This window comes from Ictalurus punctatus, chromosome 2 (assembly GCF_001660625.3).
Source record: "Ictalurus punctatus breed USDA103 chromosome 2, Coco_2.0, whole genome shotgun sequence".
In the NCBI taxonomy this organism is placed as follows: domain Eukaryota; kingdom Metazoa; phylum Chordata; class Actinopteri; order Siluriformes; family Ictaluridae; genus Ictalurus; species Ictalurus punctatus.
The window spans coordinates 13736049-13763865 of NC_030417.2; the positions used below are offsets into that span (position 1 = coordinate 13736049).

Consider the following 27817-nt stretch of genomic DNA (forward strand, 5'->3'; position numbering starts at 1 on the left):
TGAGGAAATTAATGAATTTAATCCATTTTGGAATAAGGGTGTAACATAACAAAATGTGGAAAAAGTGAAGCGCTGTGAATACTTTCCGGATGCACTGTATATCTGTATTACATTCCCCTGAACAATGGTAGGGACTGGGATGTATCCTAGAAGACACATGCAGAAGACACATGGGTATTATGGTGTGATCATAGCAAGCTAATGAGGAGAGTGAGATTGTAACACAAGTGCAATTGTATGTATGTCTTCAACTTTGCACACACATACTGTACATTAATAATAGACACATTGAGTAATTCTACTTGTTATTATTATGTATGCTTACTGCATTCAGCGGTTAAAGGTTCTAAGTTACTGGGTCAGAAGGTCAGGGCTTCAAGCCCCAGCCAAGCTGCCACTGTTGGACCCTTGAGCAAGGCCCTAAACACTATCTGCCCCAGGGATGCTGTATCACGGCTCTCCCTGCTCTCCTAACAAGCTGGGGTAAGCAAAGAAAAGAATTCACTGTACTGTAATGCATGTGTGACATATAAAGGTTTCTTCTAAGCATTAGGGAGATGCAACCCAGAACACCATACAGAATACTTTTACACACGACGATAAACGTCTATTTTAGTTTATTACCACAAATACATTAAGTGCAATAGGGCGTGTTGTAAGAAAGCCACATACACTATATAATAATTCACAATGATGGCTGAGTATATCTTGTGTCCTTTATATAAAGTGGAGATAATAGTGATTCAGACACACACAGAGCATTCCCTCCCAAACTGCCTTTATTTAATCATAATACACAGTAAAATAATATGGCCGTGTCTTCAGTCATCTCTCCTTTGTCTCTTTGCAGAAGACACACACACTGTTTATCACAGGTTTATTTCAGTAGCCACTCATTGACTGCAAAGAAAACACAAACAACAATAAAGATAATGTTTAATGATATTATTATTGCAATGTGTACTGCAGTGGGTTTGCAACACATACCCCTGTAGTGTGTCCTGAGTGTATTAGCACACTGGTGTGTGTGCGTATTGACATTGATGTTGGTGTGTATGCAGCGCTGATTTAGGCTCTGCTGCGGCCGATAGTTATCACTTAAACTGAGGAAGATCTGAGACACTGCATTTTGACTGAGGAGTCGCAGAGACTGCAGCTACACACACACACACACACACACACACACACACACAAGTAAGAAGGCATACATAAGCAAATTTAGAAAGTAGCAGTTGGCAGTACATTAGACTCAAATTCAAATTTAGGCTAGGTTTGGAAAAGCTTTAAAACATGCTAGAAGCTTGTGAAAATGTCTGAACGTTAGACCTTTTACATATTCTACACAAGTACACAAATATGACTACAAAGGCACAAGTTGACCCACTGCTGGAGTCAGAAACAGGCAATCCACACGGAGGCAGCATAGTATAGGCAGAGGCAGAACAAAGATTTGAAATGCCTATGGAGGAAAGTTACTTAAAAAAAAGAGGAAAAAATTTCCCTTGTGCCTCTACTAAACTATACAGGCCAATATACAGATGAATCTGTACATCTTTCCATTTACTTTTATCACACGTGAAGTTATCACGCAGTTGCTTCCAGTGAATTTTGCATGTTTCTATCACTTTCAAGAATTCTGGTGATGTCTCTCTATGTGTTCCCAACAGCAATCCTATCAGAATACAGTGGAGGTGCAGAGTCCCTTGCATTGTTGCACATGTTGTTTTGTATAGTGTATGTAAGTAGCCATTATGTGATCAGTTTAGGGTTCACCTCAATTTGTGAGACGTAGACAGGTTTATTCATCAAGATCCACGTGACCGTTTCAAGACATGGTGGCACCGTCAGCGAGCCTTCATATGTTATAAAGCGCCATGTCTCAGGATACAGTTCCTCCAGATCCAATCCCGCAAGTTCGTATGCATCTTCTGCAGAGAGTTACAGCAGCTTTTTAAACACTCTGTTCTCACTATGTGGCTATTAACTGGTTTACTCTCACTCTGATTCCACTTCTCAGCCACTTTCACAATTCTTTTTAACCTGATGGTTATTAGTCTCATTGTTAATTGAATACTGCCAATGCATATACATACTGTATGTATTTGTCTGGGCTGTTTCTATGTGGAAGCTTTGACATGTTTAATAGTCCTCCTGTTCTAAGGCTCAATCCTACCAAAACAACCATGGCTGATTTTAACCCCTGCTCCAGAATAGGTACTTTTTGCAGACCACAAACAATCAGTTGTGGAACACTTCTAAACTACAAAGTTTGTGTGTTTGTGTGTTTTTGTGTCCACTCTACTCCACTACTATGACTAATATAATGTTTCTGGCCTATCAAGTATTCCACTTTACTAGTTACTCATTCTGCCTGTGATGTAAACAATGCTTTACTAATCACTTATAGTTAATCATGTTTTAAAAAAATAAGACAGTCAATCATGCTGTGATGCTTGCTGTTAGCTAACCAGTGACATTCAGTATCACAAATTCCACCCTTAATGGCAAATTAGTAAGCAAATTCCACTGGATATATTTAATAATTAACAAAAATAAATAATAATCATGGGTGTGGCCAGTCAACAGAGCTTTAAAAGCAGTCAACCAATCAGGAGCCAACCAGGGATATTCCATGATGACTAAAAAAAAACAACAACATACAAGCAATTCAGAGTGAAATAGGATATACATATGTACATAATAAAACAACATTTTAAATATTTTTCATTTTATTTCTTTTGCACTTCAGTGTGTTAAAAGTCACAGGAGTTTATTAACAAAATATTCTTACGTTTGTACGTTATTCTAGTGATAATTTCTCTGCTCAGCATCCGGAGGAGAAATGGATTAGTGGGCTCTGATATCTGAAAAGATCAAAACACAATCAGTCAGAACACTTTGATGCAGAGGCATGAAGTGTCATATTCATTTTAAATACATCACTTTCAGAGAATTAGGGTTTTATTTTTTAAGGTTTTTTCATTAGTGCAGTTCAGATGCAGTAGTGTAAGATTATGGTCACAAACTGAGAGCATCAGTACAGTCATTCTGTTAGGTCAGAAGTTATTCCTGGGCTATGTACTGGAAATATGGGAAACATTTTATTTGAAGGGTACCTACATATAAACTTCATAACCACACTCATAACCTTTACATTAGGCATTTATAAAACTGTGTTAGATTGTTATATATGCTTCTTAAGTGAATGCAGCTGCAGGAGCTATACATTGTAGAGGAATAGTGCTTCATTACATTGTAATGATTGGAAAATGGTCTGTCACTTCAGTTTAAGGGCATCAAAATCATTCATAACATTGGCATATATGCTTCTTAAGTTCTAAAAGTTTTATAAATAGGACAGACCTCCAGAGGCATCGTATTCCTACAGAAATTAAGTGAACAGTTCAAAAAAGTTGTAGTAAGATGTAAGTGACTTTTTTCAAATAAATTCCAAAGCTCATATATGCTCATATGTTATCTAACTGTTTATCAGTCATGAGAGGACTTTTGTCTCCTCTCCAAATCTGAGATATTGCATAAAACTATAATGTTACCTGACAAGATTTGACAAAGATATTTTTATAAATTGTCTAACGCTGTGTAATAATATATTTCTGTAATGTTTGTGAATGTTTCATAAACTGGAGCCCTTTTCACTCCACTCCTATTTGACATATTGTATAAAACCTGTAAAGACACCTCAGACATTTAAAATGTCATCCAAATTTTTAGGCACAAAAAAAGTCTGGCTACACAATGACTGGCTGGAGCTGTAGTCAATCAGGAGAAAGAGGGAGTGGGAGTGTAAGCATAAGGGAGTGAGAGGATGAAAGAGTCTAGTACTACATTGTAAGAGGAAAAAGTATTCAGGACGTATGGAATTTTAGCTTTTTTTCTTTCTGAACAGGTAAGGCATTTATTTGTTCATTAATTTAGTCAGATGCTAATGAATAATAGTCACCAGAATTATCCTAATCAAAAAAGAGTTACAGCAACACTGTGAAAATGTGAAATCTATACCTAGAGTGGTTCATTTATGAATGTCAAAACGTCTCCCTATTGTTACACATCAATTAAACCAATTCAATATTATATGTATCGTGCATTTAACAATAGAAACTGTCACAAAGCAGCTGAATATAGACCCTAATGAGCAAGCTAAAGGTAACAAGGAAAACCACACTGAGATGAAGAAACCTGGAGAGGAACCAGACTCAAAAGGAAACCCATCCTCTTCCAGGTGACACTAGATAGTGGCATTATAAATCCTAAGAGTATACAGGTACTAAAAGTCTAAAAGTACTAAGTGTGTTGGAAGGATGAAGTATATGAGCAGGACAGTCTTTATGATTACAACAGTATAGTTGCTAAACTATCTACATCACCCGAGATATTCATTTGTATAACCTACTGTGATCAGCCCATTGGCATGCAGTGCAGTGATATGAGTCACAGAAGAAGCATTAAAATAACTCACGGTAATTGGCACATAGCTACCAATTAGCACACAGCACAACAAAACAGGGTGATTCTCAAATTGTTTCTATAATCTTTCTAAGAAGAAACCTACTCCACTATGCAAAGTAACAGCTGGTAGTGCACTTTTTTAGGTACTATTTAGTATGCTACTATGTGATTCGGGATGATACACATAGTTCAGAATAATGAGTCTGGAAAGGAGCCTGGGAAAAACAAGCCACTGATGCAAAGTGGAAAATAAATTCATTTATTCCTCCAATGCAAAACCCCCAATAATACCTGGATAAAGCTTGTACTAGGCATTTCTCTGACTTTAATAAGAACAGCTCATTACCGTCAGGACAATATTAAAACCCCCCAGTACGACTTAACTCTTGGTTACATGACATTAAATTTATGAATATTTATGCTTAGGTTTTGACAAAGCAACAGATTGCAAATCTCAATTCAAAGAAGACGTCTTCTTGTACTGGCATGCAAAATTGGTTCTCCCTTTGTTTAGAAGGCTATTAGTAAGGTAATGAATATTAGGTACTGTTTTGCTTTATAAATATTAATGACACAGGATTAATGCTGGCAGGTCATTTTCAGTGTCAATCACACTGATCAAGAACACAGTTGCATTTTTTTTTTTTAACCTTCCCAAGTTCTCCCTCACCCCATTGAAGCACTCTCACCACTGACTCCCTGTAGCTGCACAAATCAGATTTAAAACACTGACTGCAAAGAAAGAAAGAAAAAAAAACAACAACCCACAGCTACCAGAAGGCAGTTAACAAATGCCCCTCCATTCCACATTCCCTTCAAGCTTCAATCCAAGCTTGACCCTCAACATACAAGGACTCCATGGTTGTATCACTTCCCCTAGCTGTTTAAACAGAGCTGTTTAAACATGTTGTGTGTTGATGTGCTTGTCTGAATTACTCAACAGCCTAAATCGTTCGAAATATACCGCACCCCTGAGCAATCTGAACAAACCTGACAGTAGCTTAGCAAATGGGTTAAATATGGAGAACAGTGTACAACTGTGGAGGATTTCTCACAACTGGCTTTACCCATGCCTGTCCACTTTAATTAGGATAACGTCCTAGATGCCAATGCGGTGTGTGTTTTTGGACTTACATGTTAGACCCAAAATCAACTGTCAGTGGTACCGAGGGTAACGGAGAGCCTCAGGGTCATCACTGACGAGCATCTGGCGCATTTGAATACAGACTTATAGCAAAAGAATTAACATTACTTGTATATAGATTTTACTTTTTTCTCAACCATGGGCTGGCTGGAAAAAGGGAATAGTAAGTGGAACGACGATGAGCCAAATATACACAGAGGAACCCTGTTTGCTGCTAACGAGCTGCTACTACAGAGTAGCGATACCCTATGGCAATACCCACCACCCACCTTAACAATGTTTGTGGAACAGGGATATATATACACATTATAGAGAGCATTTACTTCGATCTACACAAGTACAGAATTAGTCATTAAATTTCTTTTTATTAAATTAAATCATTTTACCAGAAGTGAAGACCTATAAAATTTAAATGAGAATATGTTTTGTATTTATTCTAGATATACTATTATATTTGTGTCTATAACACTAAGAGCTCTAAAACACCTATTTCAACTTCAGGGGCACTTTAAGCAATAAATAGTACATAAATAAATAAAATGCCTCAACTTGTAGTCTTGGTTTCATTGCTGTACTAACTCCTCTCTGATAGGAATTTTATCTTTTGGCATCCTTGGCACCTGTTCTATGTTTTTGATGGCAACTACAAACCACTTTTAAGTCGCTCTGGACCAGGGATTGTTTTAAATGTTGCAAATATAAATAGAATGTAACTGACTAGTGAGGAATGACAGGGAAAAAACTGATAGTGCATCAGAAATATATATATATATATATATATATATATATATATATATATATATATATATATATATATATAGGGGTTGTCAAGATACTGTAGACATATCTTAAAATACCACAAACAATACTAATTATCACAATTCCACACATATTGTGTTAATTCTTAATTCTTATTCAACTCTACGAAATGAACCAAATTTACAGAAATATATAGATAATATAAATGAAAACAAACAAACCAGAGTTTCCTCTGCATATGGTATTAATGAGAATGAATAAATGGCTATTGGGAAAGCTCAATAAAAAATAATACAGTTGGCAAGCAACTAATTCAATGTGCCACATATTTCATCTATTGCTGTCTCAAGCAATAAAATCATGCAAAAGGAAATTGCCCTCAGAGCATTAGGATGAACACAACATTAGGAATAAATAACCGAATTTGGAAATTAACAAAAAAAAACATGAAATTGGGAATGTTAGCTCGCTTACTAGCAAACACAGCTAATTTCAGATGCCTCATAATGAAATTCCAGGACTTTCAAGGACTTTTAAAGCACAGATTTTTTTTTACCGGAGTGGTTTCTGTCAAAACGAGTGAGTGTATATCGGGAATAGAGGGTATGCATGTGATGTCACGGAGGGTGGAACGTGCCTTGGTCATGCCCACTGAGGGGCAAAAAGACTGAGCGGCAGCACTAGTATACAGCGTGAATTCTGCGAAAACACAGACAAAACCCATCTAAAATGGGAAAAGGTTGTTGTGTGATCGGACGTGCTAACAGATTCAACAAGAATTCTGAGATATCTATTTACAGAGTGCCAAAAAAACCATTCAGTCTTGTTTTATTAAGTGGAGCAGTGTAGGTGTAAGTTATTTTGGCATGTGGTATTCATGTTGTACAATGATTAATAATTTGCTACATATTTCTTTTTACTGAGGGGCTAATTCATTCTCTGACTGTGTTTTACCTTCACTAATATATAACGTTAGTAAGTGGAAGCAGTGTTAGCTACAAACAAACTAGGACAGGCTAGCTTATGGTTTACCAGATAAAATTATAGAATAAAATATTTAAATAAAAAAAATATTTGTACATATCTGTCCACATATAACCAGAATGTTTATTGGTGTTTTTATCTCTTTAATTTCTCCAACAAAACCTACCTTGAAATAGGAACAAGAGTCAAGGCTTTTGTATGCCTTCAGGTTTCAGGTACATATACATATACATACATACATATACATACATATAAATGTTGGGAAAACTGATTTCTGGCCACATGCCAATGTCCATGGACCACAGGTTCTTGGGCAAGTCGTAAGGGTTACTGTCAAGTCCAACTGCCTTTAATTTAAGCTGATAATCATTATTTATACTAGCGTTTTTGCAGCTTCCCTATTAAAACCAGCCATTTTACTGGATGTTTTGCCACTCTGTCCTAGGGTTGCACAATTATGCCCAAAATGATAATCACGATTATTTTGATCAATATTGAGATCACAGTTATTTATTACGATTATTCATTGATTTTAGGGACAACAAATTTGTATTGCACGTTCACATTTAAAAAAACAGACCGCTGCTTTCATCTCCATGTTTTGCTACATTCCTGCTAATTTACCAATCTTTGCATCAAATTGGACGGTTCCTTAAAGTAAATTATCTCGTAGAAGCCAAATATAAATAAAATTGTACCCAAAATATAGGATAAGTAAAAAATAAAAATGTTGGGGGGGGGGGGGGGGGGGGGATTGTGCACAGCCCACCTGAACCAGTATATCTGCAAAGTTTTTTTTCCTGTTCAGCGTGATGACATTTAATGTCCCCGACAACGTCTGTAGTGCCATTTAGCAACATGTTAGCAATCGCCTTTTTCAATACACATAAAAGCTTTTAAAAAAATTATGAGTGGAGTTTATATTGTTGTATATATGTTACATACAATGTTTCTTAAGGTACTACCGTGTTGACGATACTACCGTTTATATGATAAACATAAATATATTCATTTGTGTATACAGTCATGTGAAAAATAAGTATACCCCATGGAAATTGTTGGCTTTTTGGACTTATCTGGACAAGCAAACATTTGATAATCTTTGAAACTATGCCTATTAATAAAGTTGATACACTATCAAATAACACATAAAATTTACATGTACATTTTGTAGTATTTTCACAATTACATAAACAAAAGACAGATTTGTTGCATGGAAAAAGTAAGTACACCCCTACATTTATAATACCTTCAAATACATAAAATTAAAATCAGGTGGTGAAGATTGGGTGCTAGTGATTAGAACCTGCTTAGGGAGTGCAGGTGGAACCAGTTTTATTTACACCCCTCTAATATCTAGTGTCTGGTGTTCCCTTTGTTATTGAGATGTGTGGTGTCATTATGCCAAGATCTAAAGAGTTCTGTAAGGCCTTCAGAAAAAAGGTTGTAGATGCCTATGAGTCTGGCAAGGGATTTAAAAAGATCTCCAAATTATTTGAAATATATCAATCCACTCTAAGCAAAATAATCTACAAATGTCACAGATTTCAAATGACTGCCAATTTGGCTAGGACTGGCCATCTAAGAAAATTCAGCCCAAGAGCAGACAATCTGATGCAAAAAGAAGTCACAAAGAAGCCCAAAATATCCTCACAGTATCTGCTAGTATGTCTTGCAGCTGTTGGTGTCAAAGTGCATGCGTCTATAATCAGAAAGAGATTGCACAAATTTGACCTGCATGTGAGACATGCCAGGAAAGTCTTTGCAAGGCTACAGTTTGCCAATGAGCATATAGGCAAAGACCAGGCCTTTTTTAATAATGTGCTCTGGACAGATAAATGAAAGATAGTTATTTGGACACAGTAACAGGAGACATGTTTGGCACAGACTAAAGAGAACTTTTCAGGAGAAGAACCTCATATCAACTGTGAATTAGGGTGGTGGAAATGTTATGGTGTGGGGTTGCTTCGCTGCCTCAGGGACTGGACAGCTTGCATTCATTGATTCAACTATGAATTCTGCATCATATCAAAGAGTGCTTAAAGATAATGTCAAGCCATCTGTCTGAAAGTTGAAGTTTAACCGAAAAAAAAAGACCTCACAATAGGATAATGATGCTAAGCACACTAGCAAATCCACCAAGGAATGGCTCAAAAAGAAGAAATGGAGGGTTATGGAATGGCCTAATCAAATCCGGATTTGAATATCACTGAAATGTTGTAGGGGGATTTGAAACGTGCAGTACATGCAAGAAACCCTCAAACATCTTGCAACTGAAAGGGTATTGAATGGAAGAGTGCTCAAAAATTCCAGCAAGCCTGGTGGACAATTATGCAAAAAGCCTACAAGAAGTTACTTCTGCTAAAGGGGTCAATACTAGCTTCTGAGGCCAAGGGTGTACTTACTTTTTCCATGCAAGAATATCACATCTATTAATATTTCTGTTGAATAAATGATTGAAGTTAATTTTCATTGTGGTTTTGTTCAAGTATATCAACTTCATTTAAAGGCACTGTTTCAACGACGATCAAATGTGTGCTTGTCCAAAAATGTCAAAAAGGCCAACAATTTCCATGGGGTTAACTTATTTTTTCACATGAATGTAAAGAGTTATAATAGTGTGTTACATAAGTGCTGAACTGTAACCTTCATGAAGATAGAGATAATGGCGACACCGTGCGGGCTCTTCTCTGCTTCACTGTAGTTTAAATATAAATCCTGATTATAGTGGATTAACTGCACCTGAGGAAACACACAGAGAACAACTCACACTATATACTCATAATATATATGAGTAATAGTAATAGACTTAATAATGGGACTAAATAGCACAACATATTAATTAATTTATTATTATTATTATTATTATTATATTATTATTATTATTATTATTATTATTATTATTATTATTATTATTATTATCATTATTTATAAGCAGCATCACATACTGTATTGACAGCCTGATGCAAGTTGAAACTGAGAGTGTTAGATTTGTCTTTCTTTAATTAAAGCCTAAAATAATGTTGATGTAATGACTCTGCTGTGTTGTCCTACTAAACATGCAGTGTTAAGAAGCTGAGTGGTGTGGTTTGATAGATGGGCCTTGCTTATATGTGCGCGTGTAACTGCAGTGTAATCATCTATTAAGTCTTACCATCTCCTGTTCTCAGTATGTTCACTCTCCACTTATTTTTCATGTTGTGCTGTGTATGTTCTTTCAGTTTTTAAAATCTTGACACCATATATTCTCAGTAGCAGATGTGCGCTCACAGTGCATTAGGGTTTCACATAATGAGCATAATTATAAAAAAAAATAACTTACAATGATTTATGATAGAAAAGCTTACATTCTTTGTGTTTTAAGACACATGTCTAGTGCAGTTTCTGTCTCACCTCTCCAGGAAAGGCATTACCGTTGATCAGGTGCTCTGAGCCGTGTGTGTCATCGCTGCCGAAATGCAGTCTGATCTCCTGCAGTGTGTACGTGTAACTCAGGGGACCACCAGACACACACACACGCTTAGAGCCATCCACACGCAGGATCACATGACGCCCTGTATTATACATCACACCACTGATCTGAGAAATAGAAAGATGGATAAACATAAACCATGGGTATAAAAAGTTAAAATTGCTTTTGTTTCTTGTGATGTGAAAAATGAATCAAAAGATAAATCATGTCAGATATTTTCCCAACTTTAATGCAATACAGCAACTGAAATAATTCAAGTGAAAAACAAATATAAACATTTTAGATCAAGAAAAAAACTTACAATAACCTGGTTGCACACCCCTTAAATAAATAAGAAAAAGTCTTGATTCTTTTGGATAAACTTTTGTGTACAACCCTTTTGTCCTTATCTCTGTGACTTTTTTTTTTGCCTTTTGCCTAGCCCTTCTGGTTCGATGCCTTTACTGATCCCTGGTTGTGAACTCTGCTCTGAAATTTTGACTTCTATTTGGATCTTGTTTTTTGGATTTGTCTGCCCTCTACTCTGTCTGATTTTGATAATGACTCTGGACTGGATTTTTTACTCTGTCTGTGCTTATTAAACATCTTGCATATGGATCCTTAGTCTATCCCAGAGAGCTATTTGTTACAGAAGGCTTAATTTGAAAAAGTGGATATAGCAGGAGGGTGTGAAGTTGAATCAGCTGTTGTATCTCAAGGTCAACTGCTGGGCAACCTTCTGCCCAGTACGCCATGAGTATAGGAATGTACGAAATCCATCCCAGAACCCTAAAAGACCTTGTAGAGGTATTTAACAATTCACAAGCATCAAACCTACCACCATACTAATCTTGAGACTGTGCTATAGACCTCCTAGGAGGCGCAAATACCCTTAGAGCAGTGGTTTTCAAAGTGGGGGCCGCGGCCCGCTTGGAGGCAGCCAGGGGGCGCCCAGGGGACCTCAACAATTTGGTGTGCCCATCCCTCCCACTAGTATGTTTTCTCTTTCTCACTCTCAGACAACCACACACACACACACAATCAATTCCTAATGTAATGTAATGTAAAGATGTAGGATGTAATTATTAATAAAAAAAAGGGGGGGGTATATTCAGAAGTCTGTATTTTTAATGTGCTTTTAAAGACATCTTGCAAAAGGGGGGCCTCAGTCAAATGTTAATGCCATTTGGGGTTCCTTGCCCTGGAAAAGTTTGGGAACCCCTGCCCTAGAGGTCAAGCCTAACCCCCAACCCTTCCAGAAACCAAGGCCATGGAAGAATACATCCCTGAAGCTCTGACCCAAGGCAATATCCATTCATCCACATCTCCTGCCACTGCAGGAGTCTTTTTTGTGGAGAAAAAGGCCGGAGGACGCAGATTCTGTATTGATTACCAAGGCCTCAATGCTGTCACTGTGAAATATCAGAATCCATTGCCATTGGTCCCATCTTCCATTGAGATGGTAAGAGGGGCTAAGATTGACCAAGCTCAAACTATGGAGTGCCTTTAATCTGATATGTATCAGAGAAGGCGATAAATGGCAGATTTATCACAAACAGGGACCACTATGTATATCTTCTTATGCCTTATGTTCTTGTGAATGCTTCATCTGTTTTTCAGGCTTTTATAAATGGCATACTCCCAGATTTCCTGCACTCCTGTGTGATCATTTACATTGATCATTTACATTGAGACATTGATTTACATTTACATATTGATCTAAAAAACCAAAGCAGAGCATGTTACCCAGGTCTGAGCAATACTAAAAAGACTGTTAGAGAATCAACTGTATGTCAAGTCGAAGAAATGCGAATTTCCCAAACCGTCAGTATCATCCTAGATTAGAATTGGGTGGTGGTTCCCACAACCATTCACCTATGATTCCCCTAGCCAAGTTACCCAAAGCCATGGAAATAGCCAAGGTATTATTTTAAGAGATGTTCAAATTGCATGGTCTCCCCAAGGACATTGTTCTGACTGTGGTGTTCAAATCACCTCTTGTGTCTGGCAAGCATTTTGCAAGAGGCTTAACATAAATATCAGTCTGTTCTCAGGCTACAATCTCCAGTCAAATGGGCAAATGAATTGGCTAAACCAGGAGATTTGGAGGTTCCTCAGAGCATAGTGCTTTAACAACCTGCAAGATTGGAGCAGGCAGAATATGCACAAAATTTCTTGATGCATTCATCCACTGGCCGCACACCTTTCCAATGCATTCTGTAGTTCAAACCACGACTTTTCAGCTGCTGGTTCAGTCTCTTGTCATTTCGAGACTAGATTACTGCAACTCACACCTGGCAGGTCTTCCTCTGAGCTCCATTCGACCTCTGAAACTGATCCAGAAAGCAGCTGCTCGACTTGTTTCAACAATGCTAAGTTCTCCCACACCACCCCATTGTTACGCTGCCTCCACTGGCTTCCTGTAGCTGCCCACATCAGATTTAAAACTCTGATATTTGCCTACAAAGCCAAAAATGGACCAGCACCAACTTACCTCAAATCACTTATCACACCCCGCATTGCACCATGCTTCCTCCAAACCTCTAGCACCATTAGACTGGTGCCAACATCTCTCAGGGTACAAGGAAGGAATGCATCAAGACTCTTCTCTGTTCTGGCACCTAGGTGGTGGAATGAACTTCCCTTAGATGTCCGAACAGCTGAGTCACTCTCGGTCTTCAAACGATGTCTGAAGACCTACCTCTTCCTAAAGTACCTAAATTAGCACTTTTCATTTTAAAAAATTGTCTGTATTTTCTTACTATATTTCCTCCCAACAGAGTTGGGTATTGGATGATATTCTTAGTCCATGACCTAGTGAACCAGTGAACCAGGATGTATTTATTGATAGAGACTTCAAAGTACTTCTGTAAGTCACTCTGGATAAGGGAGTCTGCCAAATGCCATAAATGTAAATGTAAATGTGTTATTCACTCATGGTCTTATTCTATCCCTGAGAGCTCTTTGATACACATGTTTTCTGTGCATCTCAGGGAAGTTCAAATTCACATGTATTTGTGATGATTTGTGCTGTAAAAATGTTTTTTGTGACATTTTTAAAAACATATTGTAATATTATATATCAGTGGGATCAGTGGTTAAGATGTTGGACCTCTGACTGGAAGATCATGAGTTCAAATCTCAGCAGCATCAACTGCCATCACTGGGCCTTGGAGCAAGGCCCTTAAACCTCAACTTCCCAAATGTATAAATAATATGAATGTAACTTGCCAAATGCCGTAAAAAGTTCCGGGAATATCATTCACCCTTTAATATCACCCATAAGCTGTACTCTGAAGATGAATGACTTTTTACTTAAATAGATTGGAAAGGAGCGACGTAGGCAACAAATCAATTTATTTCTTTGTTTCTGTTATATTTTTTTTCTGAGCCATCAGAAATCTGGTGGGCCCCCAGGCTAAACCCACACATAAGAGGAAGCAATAAATTCAGCAAATTCACTCTGCATAATATTCTCTCTGTGGTAATCACTGTCACACCAGACAAAATTGAATAAAGCTGCAGAGGAACAGAACCCACTGCAGTGCTGATGTGATGAGTTGTGAGTTAATTCAGCACTGAATTGACAGTGATTGTGATTTCACTTGACAGCAGAGACAAACGACAGTGACAGCCATGCTGGGTAAACCTACACCAATGCTGATAAAATGGTGTCCTAACTTTCATGCTGAAGATGAACATACACTTTATCTCCTCTCTCATGCACAAATCTATACAGACTCAACTGACTTACTAACATACTAGTGCTGATAACTGTTCTTCACACTGTACTATGATATTCAACACACCATTAGGCAGCTTTGATAGACAAAAGAGATACAATCTGTTCTATTTTAAAGGCAGGGCCAGACTTGGACTCCCAGAGACCAAATTAACACCCCCGCACTTCCTATCACTTTTCCCTATGCCTTTATTAAATACAAAATTGTTAGATGAATTACAGTGTGCATATCATCAAATAAAATAGTGTGCAGACTTCAAATCTACCAAGATATGTCCATCATATTCCTTGGAGAAATTACAATACCAACATTGATTAATACAAAAAGGGGCTCCCAAGTGGTGCAAGAGAAAAGTGTTCACCTTATCATCATTAGTGGTTAGCACATTTGCCTTGCTTCTCTGTGGTTGGGGGTTCGAATCCCACTTCTGTTCTGTGTGCGTGGTGTTTGCATGTTCTCCCCGTGCCTCAGCAGTTTCCTTCGGGTACTCCAGTTTCCCCCAAAGACACGCATTGTAGGCTGATTGTCCATAGTGTGTGAATGTGTGTGTGATTGTGCCTTCTGCCCCAAGTCCCCTGGAAATGTGCTCCAGGCTCCGACGCTGTAGGATAAGTGGCATGGAAAATGGATGGATGGATGAATCTTAACAATTTCACAGCAGTCTAGGACCCACAGAAGCAAAACTGGCCATGCTTTCTGGGTAGGAGAGATGGCTAAACTCTTTCCCCTGCTAATCACAGTGACACTAGCCAATCATGGAAGAGGGCAGATAGCACTTTCCTTTGAGGGTGTTACACAGTTAAAAAAAAATTCACTTGGCTGGTTTCATGCGTCTAGTAGGAAGCACGACGAAGGAATCCTTTAACCTCCAGAACTGGCTGTGCCTGATGTGAAGTTGAACATTTTCTTCAAACAGCACAAGTGACAATCTGAAGTGTTTTATTCCTCCTATACCAGAGCTATTACAATTTTTTTTAATGAAAAAATTATACTTCATACATTTTAGTAGTTCATAGTTACCTTTAATTTTGTAGATACGTCCTCCAAACAAGTTCCTGTGATCATTTACATTATTGTAAATGATTTAAGAAGTCAGATTTAAGAAGTCAATTAACTCTAATTATACCACAGCACTGTTGAATTCTCGATTCTTATTGGCTGACAGACGTTCTGATGTGTGCAATATTTTCTAATAATTCAACGGACCAGAGTCAATTATTTCTTACTTAATATTCTTAAAACTTTATTTACTAATGAGGAGAACAATAATTACTGAAGAAATTTTGAAGAGTGTTAGCTCTAACATTGAAACAAACAGAAGGTTAATAGCTGGGAAGATGAGGAATGTGAATGTACTAAATAATTTACTACAACTTTCATGGATAATGAAAGGATTGTTTTAGTAGGTGTGCACTGAGATATCAGAAAAAGTTGTTTGTGTGTGTGTCTGTGTGTCTGGAGGGTGTTTGGAGGTATGCTCATTTGCATTTGGCTTATGAATATGTATGACCATGTGGGCTTTTTTGGCTGCCTTTGTTGTAATAAGAGAACAGATTTATATGATCCCACACGACAATGATCAAGCAATGAACAATGGGATAATTACTTGACTAACATTAATTGCAGATTAGCATAATGGACATATTTTTGCTCAGGATATTATTAGTTAATGGACTGGTTGCTGCAAAAGAAGATAATCACACATAAGTGAGACTCAGTGACATGCATAAAAAATTCAATTATCTGATCAACTGAGCCTATATTTAGTCTTACTATGTAGTGTGAAAGAATGCAGCTTATCATGAAGTCTGCTCAGATTGTAATGAAATAATTTTTTTTAAATCATGAAATGTAGGATAAGCACTTGTCATGCATTTCATGGGACATTTCCAAAAATCAAAGGCTGGCCCAACATTTCACTGAGATAAATATGGAAGTAGAATAGCGCCAAATGTCCTCAAGGCAAAATGGCACGTTGAATTACATAAATTGAATAAAAACATATCGCAATAACAATACTTGAATTTTTCTGCCCAGCAATTTGACACGAATTGAAAAGAAAAACACAGCAATAACAATGCTTGAATTTGTTTCCTCTGCAATTCATTGCGTTTGTATATTTTGATTGAAAACACAATTCCAGCATTCAAAATTCAATGCACACATATTCACCTTCCTAAAACACGGTTCCAAAATATTCAGTTGTTAAAATACCATCTTCATTATTCGTCAGGTAGTATTTCAACACATTATTTTTCAACTTCTTAAAATTCGGGTCTTAAAATTCAAGTCTTCACATCCGGGTCTCACAAGAAGAGCAATGGATTGCGGATACTATTGTATCATGTTACTCTGGGCCGGCCACTAGTGGTGGTAAAAAATAAATCAATCCAATGTGTGGCTCTAAGTGCTGGTGGAGTGTAATTAGAAAGGGAAAGAGTGATTAAAGTTCACCTCAGATATGTAATTAATTTAACATCCCCCCTATGAAGATTTCAAATGTAATAACAAGCATCTCGTGTTCAGCATGTAACTGCACACAGCTTGTATACAGCCTATGGTCATATTATTGATCTGACTCAATCCACTGCTCGAAGTCTTCAGCTCACAGGTCTGAGGTTCTCTTTGCTGACAGCTTTATTTAAAGTAGGAATAAATAAATGCGTATATACAGAGGGGGGAAATAAGTATTGGGACGCATCGACTTTTTTTTCAGTAAATATATTTCCAATGAGGATATTCACATGAAATGTTCACCAGACACCAGTAGTAACTCAAGAAATTCGGAAATATAAGGAATTCACAATGTTAAAGTCCATAAATAAAGTTATGTGTAATAAAGCGGAATGACACAGGAAAAAAATATTGTACACGCTAACTGAAATTTATTTAATACTTAGTGGAGAAGCCTTTGTTTGTAATGACAGCTTCAAGACACTTCCTGTATGAAGAAAGTATTAATTTTTATGGCATTTGGTAGACACTCTTATCCAGAGCAACTTACATTTAATTCATTTATACATTTGAGCAGTTGAGGGTTAAGGGCCTTGCTCAAGGGCCCAACAGTGGCACTTTGGCGGTGCTGAGGTTTGAACTCGCAACCTTCTGAGCAGTAGTCCAACTGCTACCACTGCCCAGGTGTGATTTTGGCCCATTCTTATAAACATATTGTCTTTAAATCTTGTTCAATTGGCTTCAAGTCAGGTTATTGACTTTGTCATTTGAACGCCTTGATTTTTTTCTCTGAAACCAACTGAGAGTTTCCTTTGCTGTATGCTTTGGATCATTCTCCTGCTGGAAGGTCCACCCATGTCTCATCTTCATTATCATGGTGGATTGCAACAGACTCTTCTCAAGAATCTTCCAGTAAAGGGCTCCATTCATGGTTCCTTCAATTATATGAAGTCTGCCAATACCGTGCAATGAAAAACAGCCCCACATCATGATGCTTCCATCTCCAAACTTCACTGTTGGCATAGGTGAGATGTTATGGGTGACAAACATTGTGTGTAGTATGACAGCAAAAAGTTGGCTACACTCTCCCAGTATTTCATAGGCTTGTCCAAATGAGTTGTAGCAAACTTTAAATGAGCTTCAACATGTCTTTTCTTTATTAATGGAGTCTTGCGGGGTGAGCATGAGCAGTGGAGTGCACTGCCTATTGTTTTCTCTGTGACGATGGCACCAGCTGCCTCCAAGTGTTTCTGGAACTGTTTCTGAGTGGTCCTTGGCTCTTGGGCTACTCTTCTGACTATTCTTCTGACTCCCTGGTCAGGAATCTTGTGAGGAGCATAAATTTACTAACCCAGCTGATATTAATTTGCACAGATGGGGGTATAATTACTTATGGATTTTAGCTGGTTCCTTGTCTTACCTTGCCTTGGAGAACTGCTTTTTTTAGTGTGTTCAATATTTTTTTCCTGTGTCATTCCACCTTATTACACATAACTTTATTTATGGACTTTAATGTTGTGCATTCTTTATATTTCCAAATTTCTTGAGTTTATACCAACGTCTGGTGAAAATTTCATGTGAATAGCCTCATTGGAAATATATTTACTGTAAAAAATGTTGGCGCGTCCAATACTTATTTCCCCCAATGTAAAAAGAACAAACACATTCAAAGCACTGTAATAATTAATCTCATCACATGGCACTGAGACCAATGGCATTCCTATTCTTTACTGAAATATTAAATCTGTAATTATTATGATCAGTTTTAACCACTGCTTAATAGCACCCCCTTGTGTATAACTGTCAGTTTGCTAAACATGACATGAGTAACTTACGAACAGACACAATTTCATTGGTCTTACTCTGTTATAGAATTATACACATTTCAATAGATGGCCCTTACCTTTCGTCCTCCTGTGATACGTAGGGGGGTAAGGAAGGGGTCAAAAGTCAAACGGCGGGTCTCAATGTTCACCGGCGACTGTCTTTTCCCAACCGAGCAAAGTTTCCATGCAGAGTTCACCAATCCCCAAAAAGAGGGAACTGCAACAACACACACAATGTTTATATGTGGCCTGTATAGCAGATAGCAGATAGTGTTTGAAATATATCCACAGTGAACTGCCGATGATCAGGCATTTGTGATTATGTTTATGTGGCCTATGGTGTCCTGCCTTGTCTAATTACATCATATGGTTTTATTAGATTTATTAGAATTCCCTTTCATTTGCATATATAAACATGCTATTATACTGCATAATCACTGATTTAAATGCCAGTCATCAACTTAGGGAAAACAGACATCTGTAGGTGTTTTGTTTCTTATTTAGTATTGGTTCTGTTCTCTTTGCTCAGCTGACTTTCATGATTTCTACATGCTTATTTACATTTCCTGTTGTTGAATTTTTGAATATTGTATGAAAGATTTGTAAGGTCTGCCCTCTTGCTAAAATCTGTGCCATGTGAAATTGATTACCAAAAAAAAAAAAGGAAAAGAAAAGAAAATGGAAAAAAGTAGTATTGTAACAATTTAAAGGCATCAAAAGATAATATCCTTGCTGTGAACGCCTGTTTTTTAATCTTTCATTCTTTCACCTCCAGTGTTTACCCCAAAGACCAAAAAAGTTGAAATTGTGCATATTCTGTCCTAAATTACTATTGTGTATCCCATACTCAGTGTCTCTTACAGACGTTTAAGCACATAAATGTGTGCTTGTGTTCAGTGACCTACATAAAATATGGCTTTCCCAATATAGTGACAGTGCAGTAATCCCGCTTCTGTACGTTTTAGATCACACAGATTAACACAGCAGATAAGATTTCAGCATTGTTCGCTCTGTTTGCGACGAAGCGTCAAAGTCAGGAAAACAACAGTGTTGTACATAATCACTATCACACCTTTACAATCATTAACATTTCCCATTTTCTCTATCTACTGCTTTGTCCCTGTCCCTAATGCTTATTCTTACCTCTTCTGACCAATATTTGTACTTCAGGCCAACACTTATTTTTCTACTGCAGCCCTTTTCAATTCACTATTCTCACCGTTTCTGCCTCAGCCCTGCCCTCAGATCATTATTTTCATCTGTTCTGCATTAGCCACATCATTTGACCATTATTCTCACCTGTTCTGCATTAGCCACACCGTTTGATCATTATTCTCACCTGTTCTGCCTCAGCCCTGCCCTCAGATAAGTAATTTAATTTGTTCTGCTTCAGCCGCACCCTTTGATTAATATTCTCACTTGTTCTGCCTCAGTCCTGTCCTCAGATAATTATTTTCACCTGTTCTGCGTTTGATAATTACCGTCACCTGTTCTGCATTAGCCAAACCCTTTAACCATTATTCTCACCTGTTCTGCATTAACCACACCCTTTGAATATTATTCTCACCTGTTCTGCCTCAGCCCTGCTCTCAGATCAGTATTTTCATCTGTTCTGCTTTAGCCACACCCTTTAATGATCATTATTTTCATCGGTTCTGCTTTAGCCACACCCTTTGATCATTATCCTCACCTGTTCTGCTTTAGCCATGGCTTTTGATCATTATTCTCACCTGTTCTGCTTTAGCCATGCCCAGTGATCATTATTCTCACCTGTTCTGCTTTAGCCATGCCCATTGATCATTATTCTCACCTGTTCCGCATTAGCCCCACCCTTTGATTATTATTCTCACCTGTTATGCTTTAGCCACGCCCTTTGATTATTATTCTCACCTGTTATGCTTTATCCACGCCCATTGATCATTATTCTCACCTGTTCTGCTTTAGCCACGCCCTTTGATTATTATTCTCACCTGTTATGCTTTATCCACGACCTTTGATTATTATTCTCACCTGTTCTGCTTTAGCCACACCCTTTGATTATTATTCTCACCTGTTCTGCTTTAGCCACACCCTTTGATTATTATTCTCACCTGTTCTGCTTTAGCCACACCCTTTGATAATTACTTTCACCTGTTCTGCTATAGCCTCACCGACTAACATTATTCTCACCTGTTCCATTGTACACTTGCCCTGATCTTCTTAATGCAAAAAATACATTGATGTTAAACTGGCATCTATATATTTCCTTAGCTCCCATCTACATTCTTAAATGTGCAAGAAAATAAAGAAGCATCCTACATGTTCTGTTGATTAAATCAACTCAATTTGAGCTAAGAGGATATTGTGCAGAGCAACAGAGCTGCATTTATTAGACTCAATTACAGAGTCTGGAGCCTTTTCACATAATGGACATTATGATAAAATGCTATAGTGCTTTTGGTGCTGTATAGTGCTTTTGGTGCATTTCTTAGGTTCTTATGCTTTGGTGTGGATGTTTATACTGTGTAGGTTTTGTATTGTATTCTATGATGTGCATATCCTTGATTTATTAAACAGATTTCTGTGTCAGTGGGATTGACCTGTATAATCACAGTGTAAATTAAATAATCGGGTGTGTTTGTCATACATCACTGCATCTGCCATCTGCTCCAGATTGTGCTTTGAATCAGATGCTTTAACAAAAGCATCGTGTTCTCTTAGATGAAGCATGAGGTGTAAAATAGATAGTAACACACAGATGACAAGAACGCAGCTGAACACTGAAACTGGGTCCTATTACACACAGATACACATAGATATCTAGATTCATTTAAAAATCTGTTTCTGAATAAAAGCGTGCAAAACTGATTTATTCATCAGCGTTCACTTATTCACACGATTTATATAACTGACGTCACAGCAAATCCATATGAGCGCTGACCCAAATAAACACATGCCGTGTGAAAGCACTTATTTCTCCTGCCGTTAGGAGACAGTTATGGGGGAGAAGTCTGGTATTAGGCTTATGTTCTTACCTGGAATAAAACTTCCTTCTATGACTTCTTTATAAGCCCACCATCCATCATGAGGCATTGAGGATGCAGGCTGTGCTGAAAAAAAAACCCCAGAAACAATGGTCCTAATTCAAAGCATGATAAGTGTCCAACCTGAGTATCACAGTTTGTTTATTATTGGTGAGCGGTAGAAATCAGAAGCTGCTAGAAATGCAGTGATAATATAGCAGGAGATAGGAGGCAGCTTTCCCAACTGTCCCAGACGAGTGCTATAGACAAGTGTAACAGACAAACACAACAGATGAGCTGTTAGTCTTGTCTATAGTTCTTGTCTTTTATGTTCATCTGTAGCATTCATCAATGATGAACTTCGTCTATAGCAATCATCCTTGACACATGTCTGTAGACTACGTTAAGTCTACATGGGAAGCCGGCCTGCCTAAAATTTCAATCAAAAGTGCCAATGAAAAGTTACTATAGTAAATGTACAAATGTGTCTATATTATTCATTCCTCTTGGTGAAATTCATTATTTTACCAAATAAAATCATCAAACATCGCACTGTTTGCATTTAACGTGAAATGTTTTTGGTGGACATCGCAGCCTGCATGAAAATCTTCTTTGAATCCCCCTACACAGCGCCAATAGAAACTCATTGAACCATGGCTTCTGTGGGCTTGTAGAGCAGATTGCAGTGTTGGGAGTATATTGGGAGAAGAGATTAATGCTCAGTTGAAAACAGGATTTTCAATTCAATTTGATTTACGTGGCGCTTTTAACAATGGACATCGTCGCAAAGATTTATAGCTTTACAGAAATCCGGAAATGGTTTTAGATTTTAGATCCCAAATCTAAAGCGAGAGGCAACAGTGGCAAGGAAAAACTCCCTGAGACGACATGAGGAAGAAACCTTGCGAGGAACCAGACTCAAAGGGGAATCCATACTCTTCTCTGCGACACTGGAAACTGGGTCCCTCTCGGACACTTGGCTTCACTTGGAGTCAATGGGTGCTTCAATGGTATGTTTAGCATAGAAAAAAATATCTCTACATTTATTGGACACTGCACTCGTCGCTTGTCCTGCCTGGACACACAGGTTCTCCATATGATGTTTGAGAAATCATTCAAAGGGGCTAGATCTAGTAACCAACTGTCAGTTATTGAAACAGTAATGAACATGACTGACATCTCAAATTTGAAACTTATCATCACTAGTCAGATTCACAAGGAGGCATGTTGGCTTAGGTTAGCATGTTTGCCTCAAACCTACGGGGTTGGGGATTTGAATCCTGCCTCCGCGTTGTGTGCATGGAGTTTGCATGTTCTCCGTGCTTTCGGGGTTTCCTCCAGGTACTCGACTTTTGCCCCCGAGCCCAAAAACATGAGTTGTAGGTTGATTGGCATTTCCAAATCACAAAATATAGTGTGTGCCCCAAGTTCCCTGGGATAGGCCCAAGGCTCCCCTGTGACTCTGGGTAAGATGAGCAGTATGGAAAATGCAGACAGATAGTCAGACTCACAGTGTGCATGGAAATGCAGCAGACAATTAATAACCGAATACATAACAGTTTTACACAATTAGTATAGCTTGTTATTTTGTAAAAGGTAAATATTTTTATGTTTGATTATTTGAATTTGTTTTTTTTGTTTGTTTGTTTGTTTCGGTTTCTGAGTTGGCAGACACTATTAATTTATCATCAACCTGATTTTGGTAGTCTTTTCATGCTCTCACATGGAAGACTAAAAAAAAACAGATAAAACAGAACATGCAATAGTAATGTTTCCATCCAACTTGTGAATTTAACATAACACGTGCGAATAAAGCACCCTTTCCATCCCACATGTTCAAGAGAATAAAATCGGTCACTTCCAGGTTAAACTAGCGCGTCTCACTCACCGCCATTTTTACCTTTCTGAGCCAATTATCCAATCACATGTTTTGTTGAGGCAAAATCATGTGACTTTTTTGATGCGCATTTATTCAGGAATTTATTCAGTATATGTGTTTCCATCGCACTTTATGTGCATGTCTTCTTATCAATTAAAAAAACGATCTGCCTCAATTGAGCACATAAATTTTTTATACACATTTTCAAGATTTTATTCACATCCATAATTTTAGTTTTTTCAATGTGATATCCCAAAATTTTCATAAAAATATATATGGATTTAAATATAGCTAATGATTGATAAAAGATTACAATAACAGGTGGCTGTGCTTCCTCTATTCTAACCAAACCAATTTGAACAAAACCACTAGCTGCCTATGATCTGTAGCACTCGTCTTCGATGCTTACGTGTATAGCCCTCATTTGTTACTTGTCTGCATTGCTAGTCTGTTGCACTTGTCTGGAGAAATGATCTATAGCATTGGTCTATATTTTGTAGCCACAGCCTTTCTCTGTTCGGCTTCTATGATGCTTACTGGGATGTTCATCTGTAATAACAATAATCACATATCAACTGGCTGTAACAGTTCTGTACTGACTCAAACTAGTCTGTAATGGTCTGTAATCAGGCCCAGTATCACCTTTCTGCCTAAGTTATAGCTGCACAAGTCGTGTAATGTTTGGCAAGGGTCATTTCTACTTAAAACACAGAGTTCGAATGAGCAGCTGCTGAATAGCAGACACTGGAACACTGTCTAGCTGGATGAATGAACACCTTTAAGAACGACAACAACAACAACAACAACAACAACAACAACAATAATAATAATAATAATAATAATAATAATAATAATAATAATGATGATGATGATAATAATGATAATAATATTAATAATAATAGATAGAAAATAATACAATTACACATGATGACATATAAACATATATGTGGACAGAAGTCAGCAGGGCAGTGCAGGTTTGACACTGTGCAAGTCTCATTACCCCAATCAGAGAACACTTAAGTGAATTTAGCTCAATAATTTGATCATGCACCATTTAAGAGTTAATACAAGGACTGCAGATTTTTAAAAAATTATTATTATTATTCAACACTTTTATGGTACTAGGCACCTCACACTATTCCTGGGCTACTACAGGCTTAAGAAGCTAAAACAATACAATTTAATTACTCATGAATATTCATCCATCTTCTACACAACATACTGAGTCATCAGAGCCCATGAGCAAGCATGAGATAAAAGTGAAACTCTAAACGTTATCTCCAGATCGATCGGATTTAACATTCCTACCTTCAGAAACGATGACATTAAGATGTAAAATAATAATGAATTCCCAAGCGTGCTGCATTCTTGATTTAGTCCATATTCACAGCGCTGTTCGGGTCCGGATGTGAAGTAGTGGGAATGGGTTTAACGTGTGTACTGTTGGGAAAAGAAAAAAAACAAAACCCTCAGAGTCGGGAACTCCGGAAGCCTCTTTATGATCAATAAGACGCTGCTGTGGTTTTAAAAGCTGCCGCTGAGAAACTGAGACGCTGCCGTGCTTGTCGACGCCAGAGGGCGCAGCTGGGCTATTACGGGAACCATGATGCGCATGCGCAGTACGCTGCTCGGCTTCTGCTTGGAGTGAGTACAGGAATGCTGCAGGGTCAGGCTGGAAAAGAAAGCCGTGGGCGGGACTTTGATTGCTTATAACAGTCACCTAACTGCTGGTAGTCAGTCACATTCTGCGCTGGCCAATCACAGATTAAAATCGGCTGTCAATCATTTTCTGTCCTTGCCAAGTTTAGGTTATGTTTCCATCCAAAAGCATAAAAAAATAATATCACCATAAAGGGTGGTAGAAAAGAGAATGCTGCCTTTTTAAACATTTTCTACTGCTAAAATAATAAGACTTTATTATAATAATGCTTTGTAATAATAACAAATTGAAATAAATGATAATGAGAAATGACAAAGAAATAACAATTTGCCAAAGAAATAACAATGTAAAAATGCTGGGGGGCATGGTGGTTTTAGTGGTTTGACTCACACCTCCGGGGTTGGGGGTTCGATTCCCTCCTCTGCCCTTTGTGCACGGAGTTTGCATATTCTCCCTGTGCTTCAGGGGTTACCTCTTGGTACTCTGGTGTCCTCCCCCAGTCTAAAGTGCATTGTAAGCCAACTGGCGTTTCCAAATCGTCTGTAGTGTGTAAATGAGTGTGTGAATGTGTGTGTGAGATTGTGCCCTGGGAAAGGGTTGGCAACCTGTCCAGGGCGTCCCCCACTTTGTGCCCCAATTTCCCTGGGATAGGATCCAGGCTCCCCATTACCCTGTGTAGAATGTGTGTGTGCGTGATTCATTCCTGCATTCATGTTCATTAACCTTCATTTATTTTGATCAGGGTCAAACGGAACTGGAGCCTATCCCCAGACTGGACGCAAGGCAGAAGAATTTACCCTGGATTGGATGTTAGTCCATTGTATCCATTGTTTTTGGACAATGGGGGGAAACTGGAGAACCTGCAGAAAACCCAGACGGACACAGGGTGAACATACGAAATGCCACTCAGTCTCCCAAGCTTAGGATGAAACCAGGGACCCTGGAGCTGTGAGGTGGCAACACTACCAGCTGTGTCACCATGCGGCCCATGAGAGTAAGTCTTATTTCCATACAGTAGTCTACTTTTGTCCATCTGTTTGGCCATCTGGTGTATGAGGATAACTTAGAGCAGATTTTTAGGAGGTCCCAGCATGCTCTTACACTTCAATCAAATCTATTGTTGGGAAATTTGTGCCTGTCACTCAGGTCTCTCAATTATTCAGAAACATAAAACAGACTGAACAATATGGTCATGATTATATTTGTTATTCCCTGTGTATTATATTGTTGAAATATTACACAAGCATGCCCCCATTGCCACAAAGAATTGCAGTGGAACAGCCAACCGTTACATCAGGACTGTCCCTGCTGGCAGTGTTCATTTATCAGCTGCAGTAGCCTTCAAGTGTTCTACTTAAAAAGAATCTTTTTAAACATATTTTTAAAATCTGTTTAAAACACTATCCTTATTTTCTATAAACAACATAGTGTTACACCGTAATAAGCCTGGATGACATATGACAAATAGTCAAAAACCACACACACACACACACACACACACACACACAAAATGATTGAACCTACTTGGAATATGGTCACATTTTGTGTCCTTGTGATAGTGACTAAATTTGGGGCCATATATTGCTAATTTTCAAGCAAGCTAGCATGAGCTGTTCAGCATGTATAGAAAGCTTATAATCACTGCCTTTGTATGGTTCCTCATTTTCTTTAGAGAAAAGTTTGCTACAGTCCAAACCATTATTCACAGAAATATTTTTCTCTCAGAGTAATGAAGGATTCATCGTGGATTAAAATCTGGGCCGGGTTCCAATATAATTTTTACTGTGCCCTTGTCCACCAGCTGCTTACCACTCTACTCAGCACTCCACTTAGCAAACTATTCACTTTCACAAACCAGCTGCTTTGCATGCTAGATATTCAGCATACCAGACACCTTGTACTCTAGCCTGTTGGCAAATCAGTTATTTAACATGCTAACAAGTTAGTTTGCCTTGCTCTTGGTGTCTGTGATTCTATCAAAACATTTCAGCATTTTTTAATAATATTGCTGACACTCTAAATTCAATTAGGGTCGGTTAGCTCAACGCGAAAAGCTCTCCAAGATGTCAGGTCTGTCCTGTCTTGAGTACTAATGTTGCTTGGTACTGGTAGTATGCAGATTTCAAATTAATCCAACTAGAAGTTAGCTTTAGCTTGTAACATATCTTTGCTAATTAGCAAGCTTATTCAGTTGTGCAGCCAGATGGTGTTTTAGCTATATTATATTTAATCCTTTAATATTAAAAAAAAAGGTTGCTTGATTATAAATCCAGCAACAGTCAGATTATATAGAGCTAATACACTTCCAGTATCTCATTGGTTAAGAGGATCTGGCATTGTTCTGGTGGATATGTAGTTCAGAGAATATCTTCACATCTTTCATTTTTATAATTGTAGAAATATTTGATGTATTCAGTTATATTTACACGCACAACTAAATAATAATAA

The 27817-nt window shown here is 37.9% G+C and overlaps 1 protein-coding gene across 2 annotated transcripts; it reads right to left on the reverse strand.

Moving 5' to 3' along the window:
• Positions 1-112: 112 nt before the first annotated feature.
• On the reverse strand, positions 113-26804 carry LOC108275510 (carbonic anhydrase-related protein 10). Of its 2 annotated transcripts, XM_017486375.3 has the most exons (9): positions 25018-26743; positions 21843-21917; positions 18906-19045; positions 10748-10933; positions 10001-10096; positions 2792-2864; positions 1774-1928; positions 988-1156; positions 113-900 (listed from the first exon to the last, which is right to left on the reverse strand). In XM_017486375.3, the coding sequence occupies exons 1-9, from the start codon at positions 25073-25075 to the stop codon at positions 878-880; spliced, it is 975 nt and encodes a 324-aa protein (XP_017341864.1). In that variant the 5' UTR covers positions 25076-26743; the 3' UTR covers positions 113-877. The 2 variants fall into 2 exon arrangements, with proteins under 2 accessions (XP_017341864.1, XP_017341881.1); XM_017486392.3 differs by lacking the exons at positions 113-900; positions 988-1156; positions 1774-1928 and adding an exon at positions 2370-2639 and having other exon boundaries at positions 25018-26804.
• Between the last annotated feature and the right edge of the window lie 1013 nt (positions 26805-27817).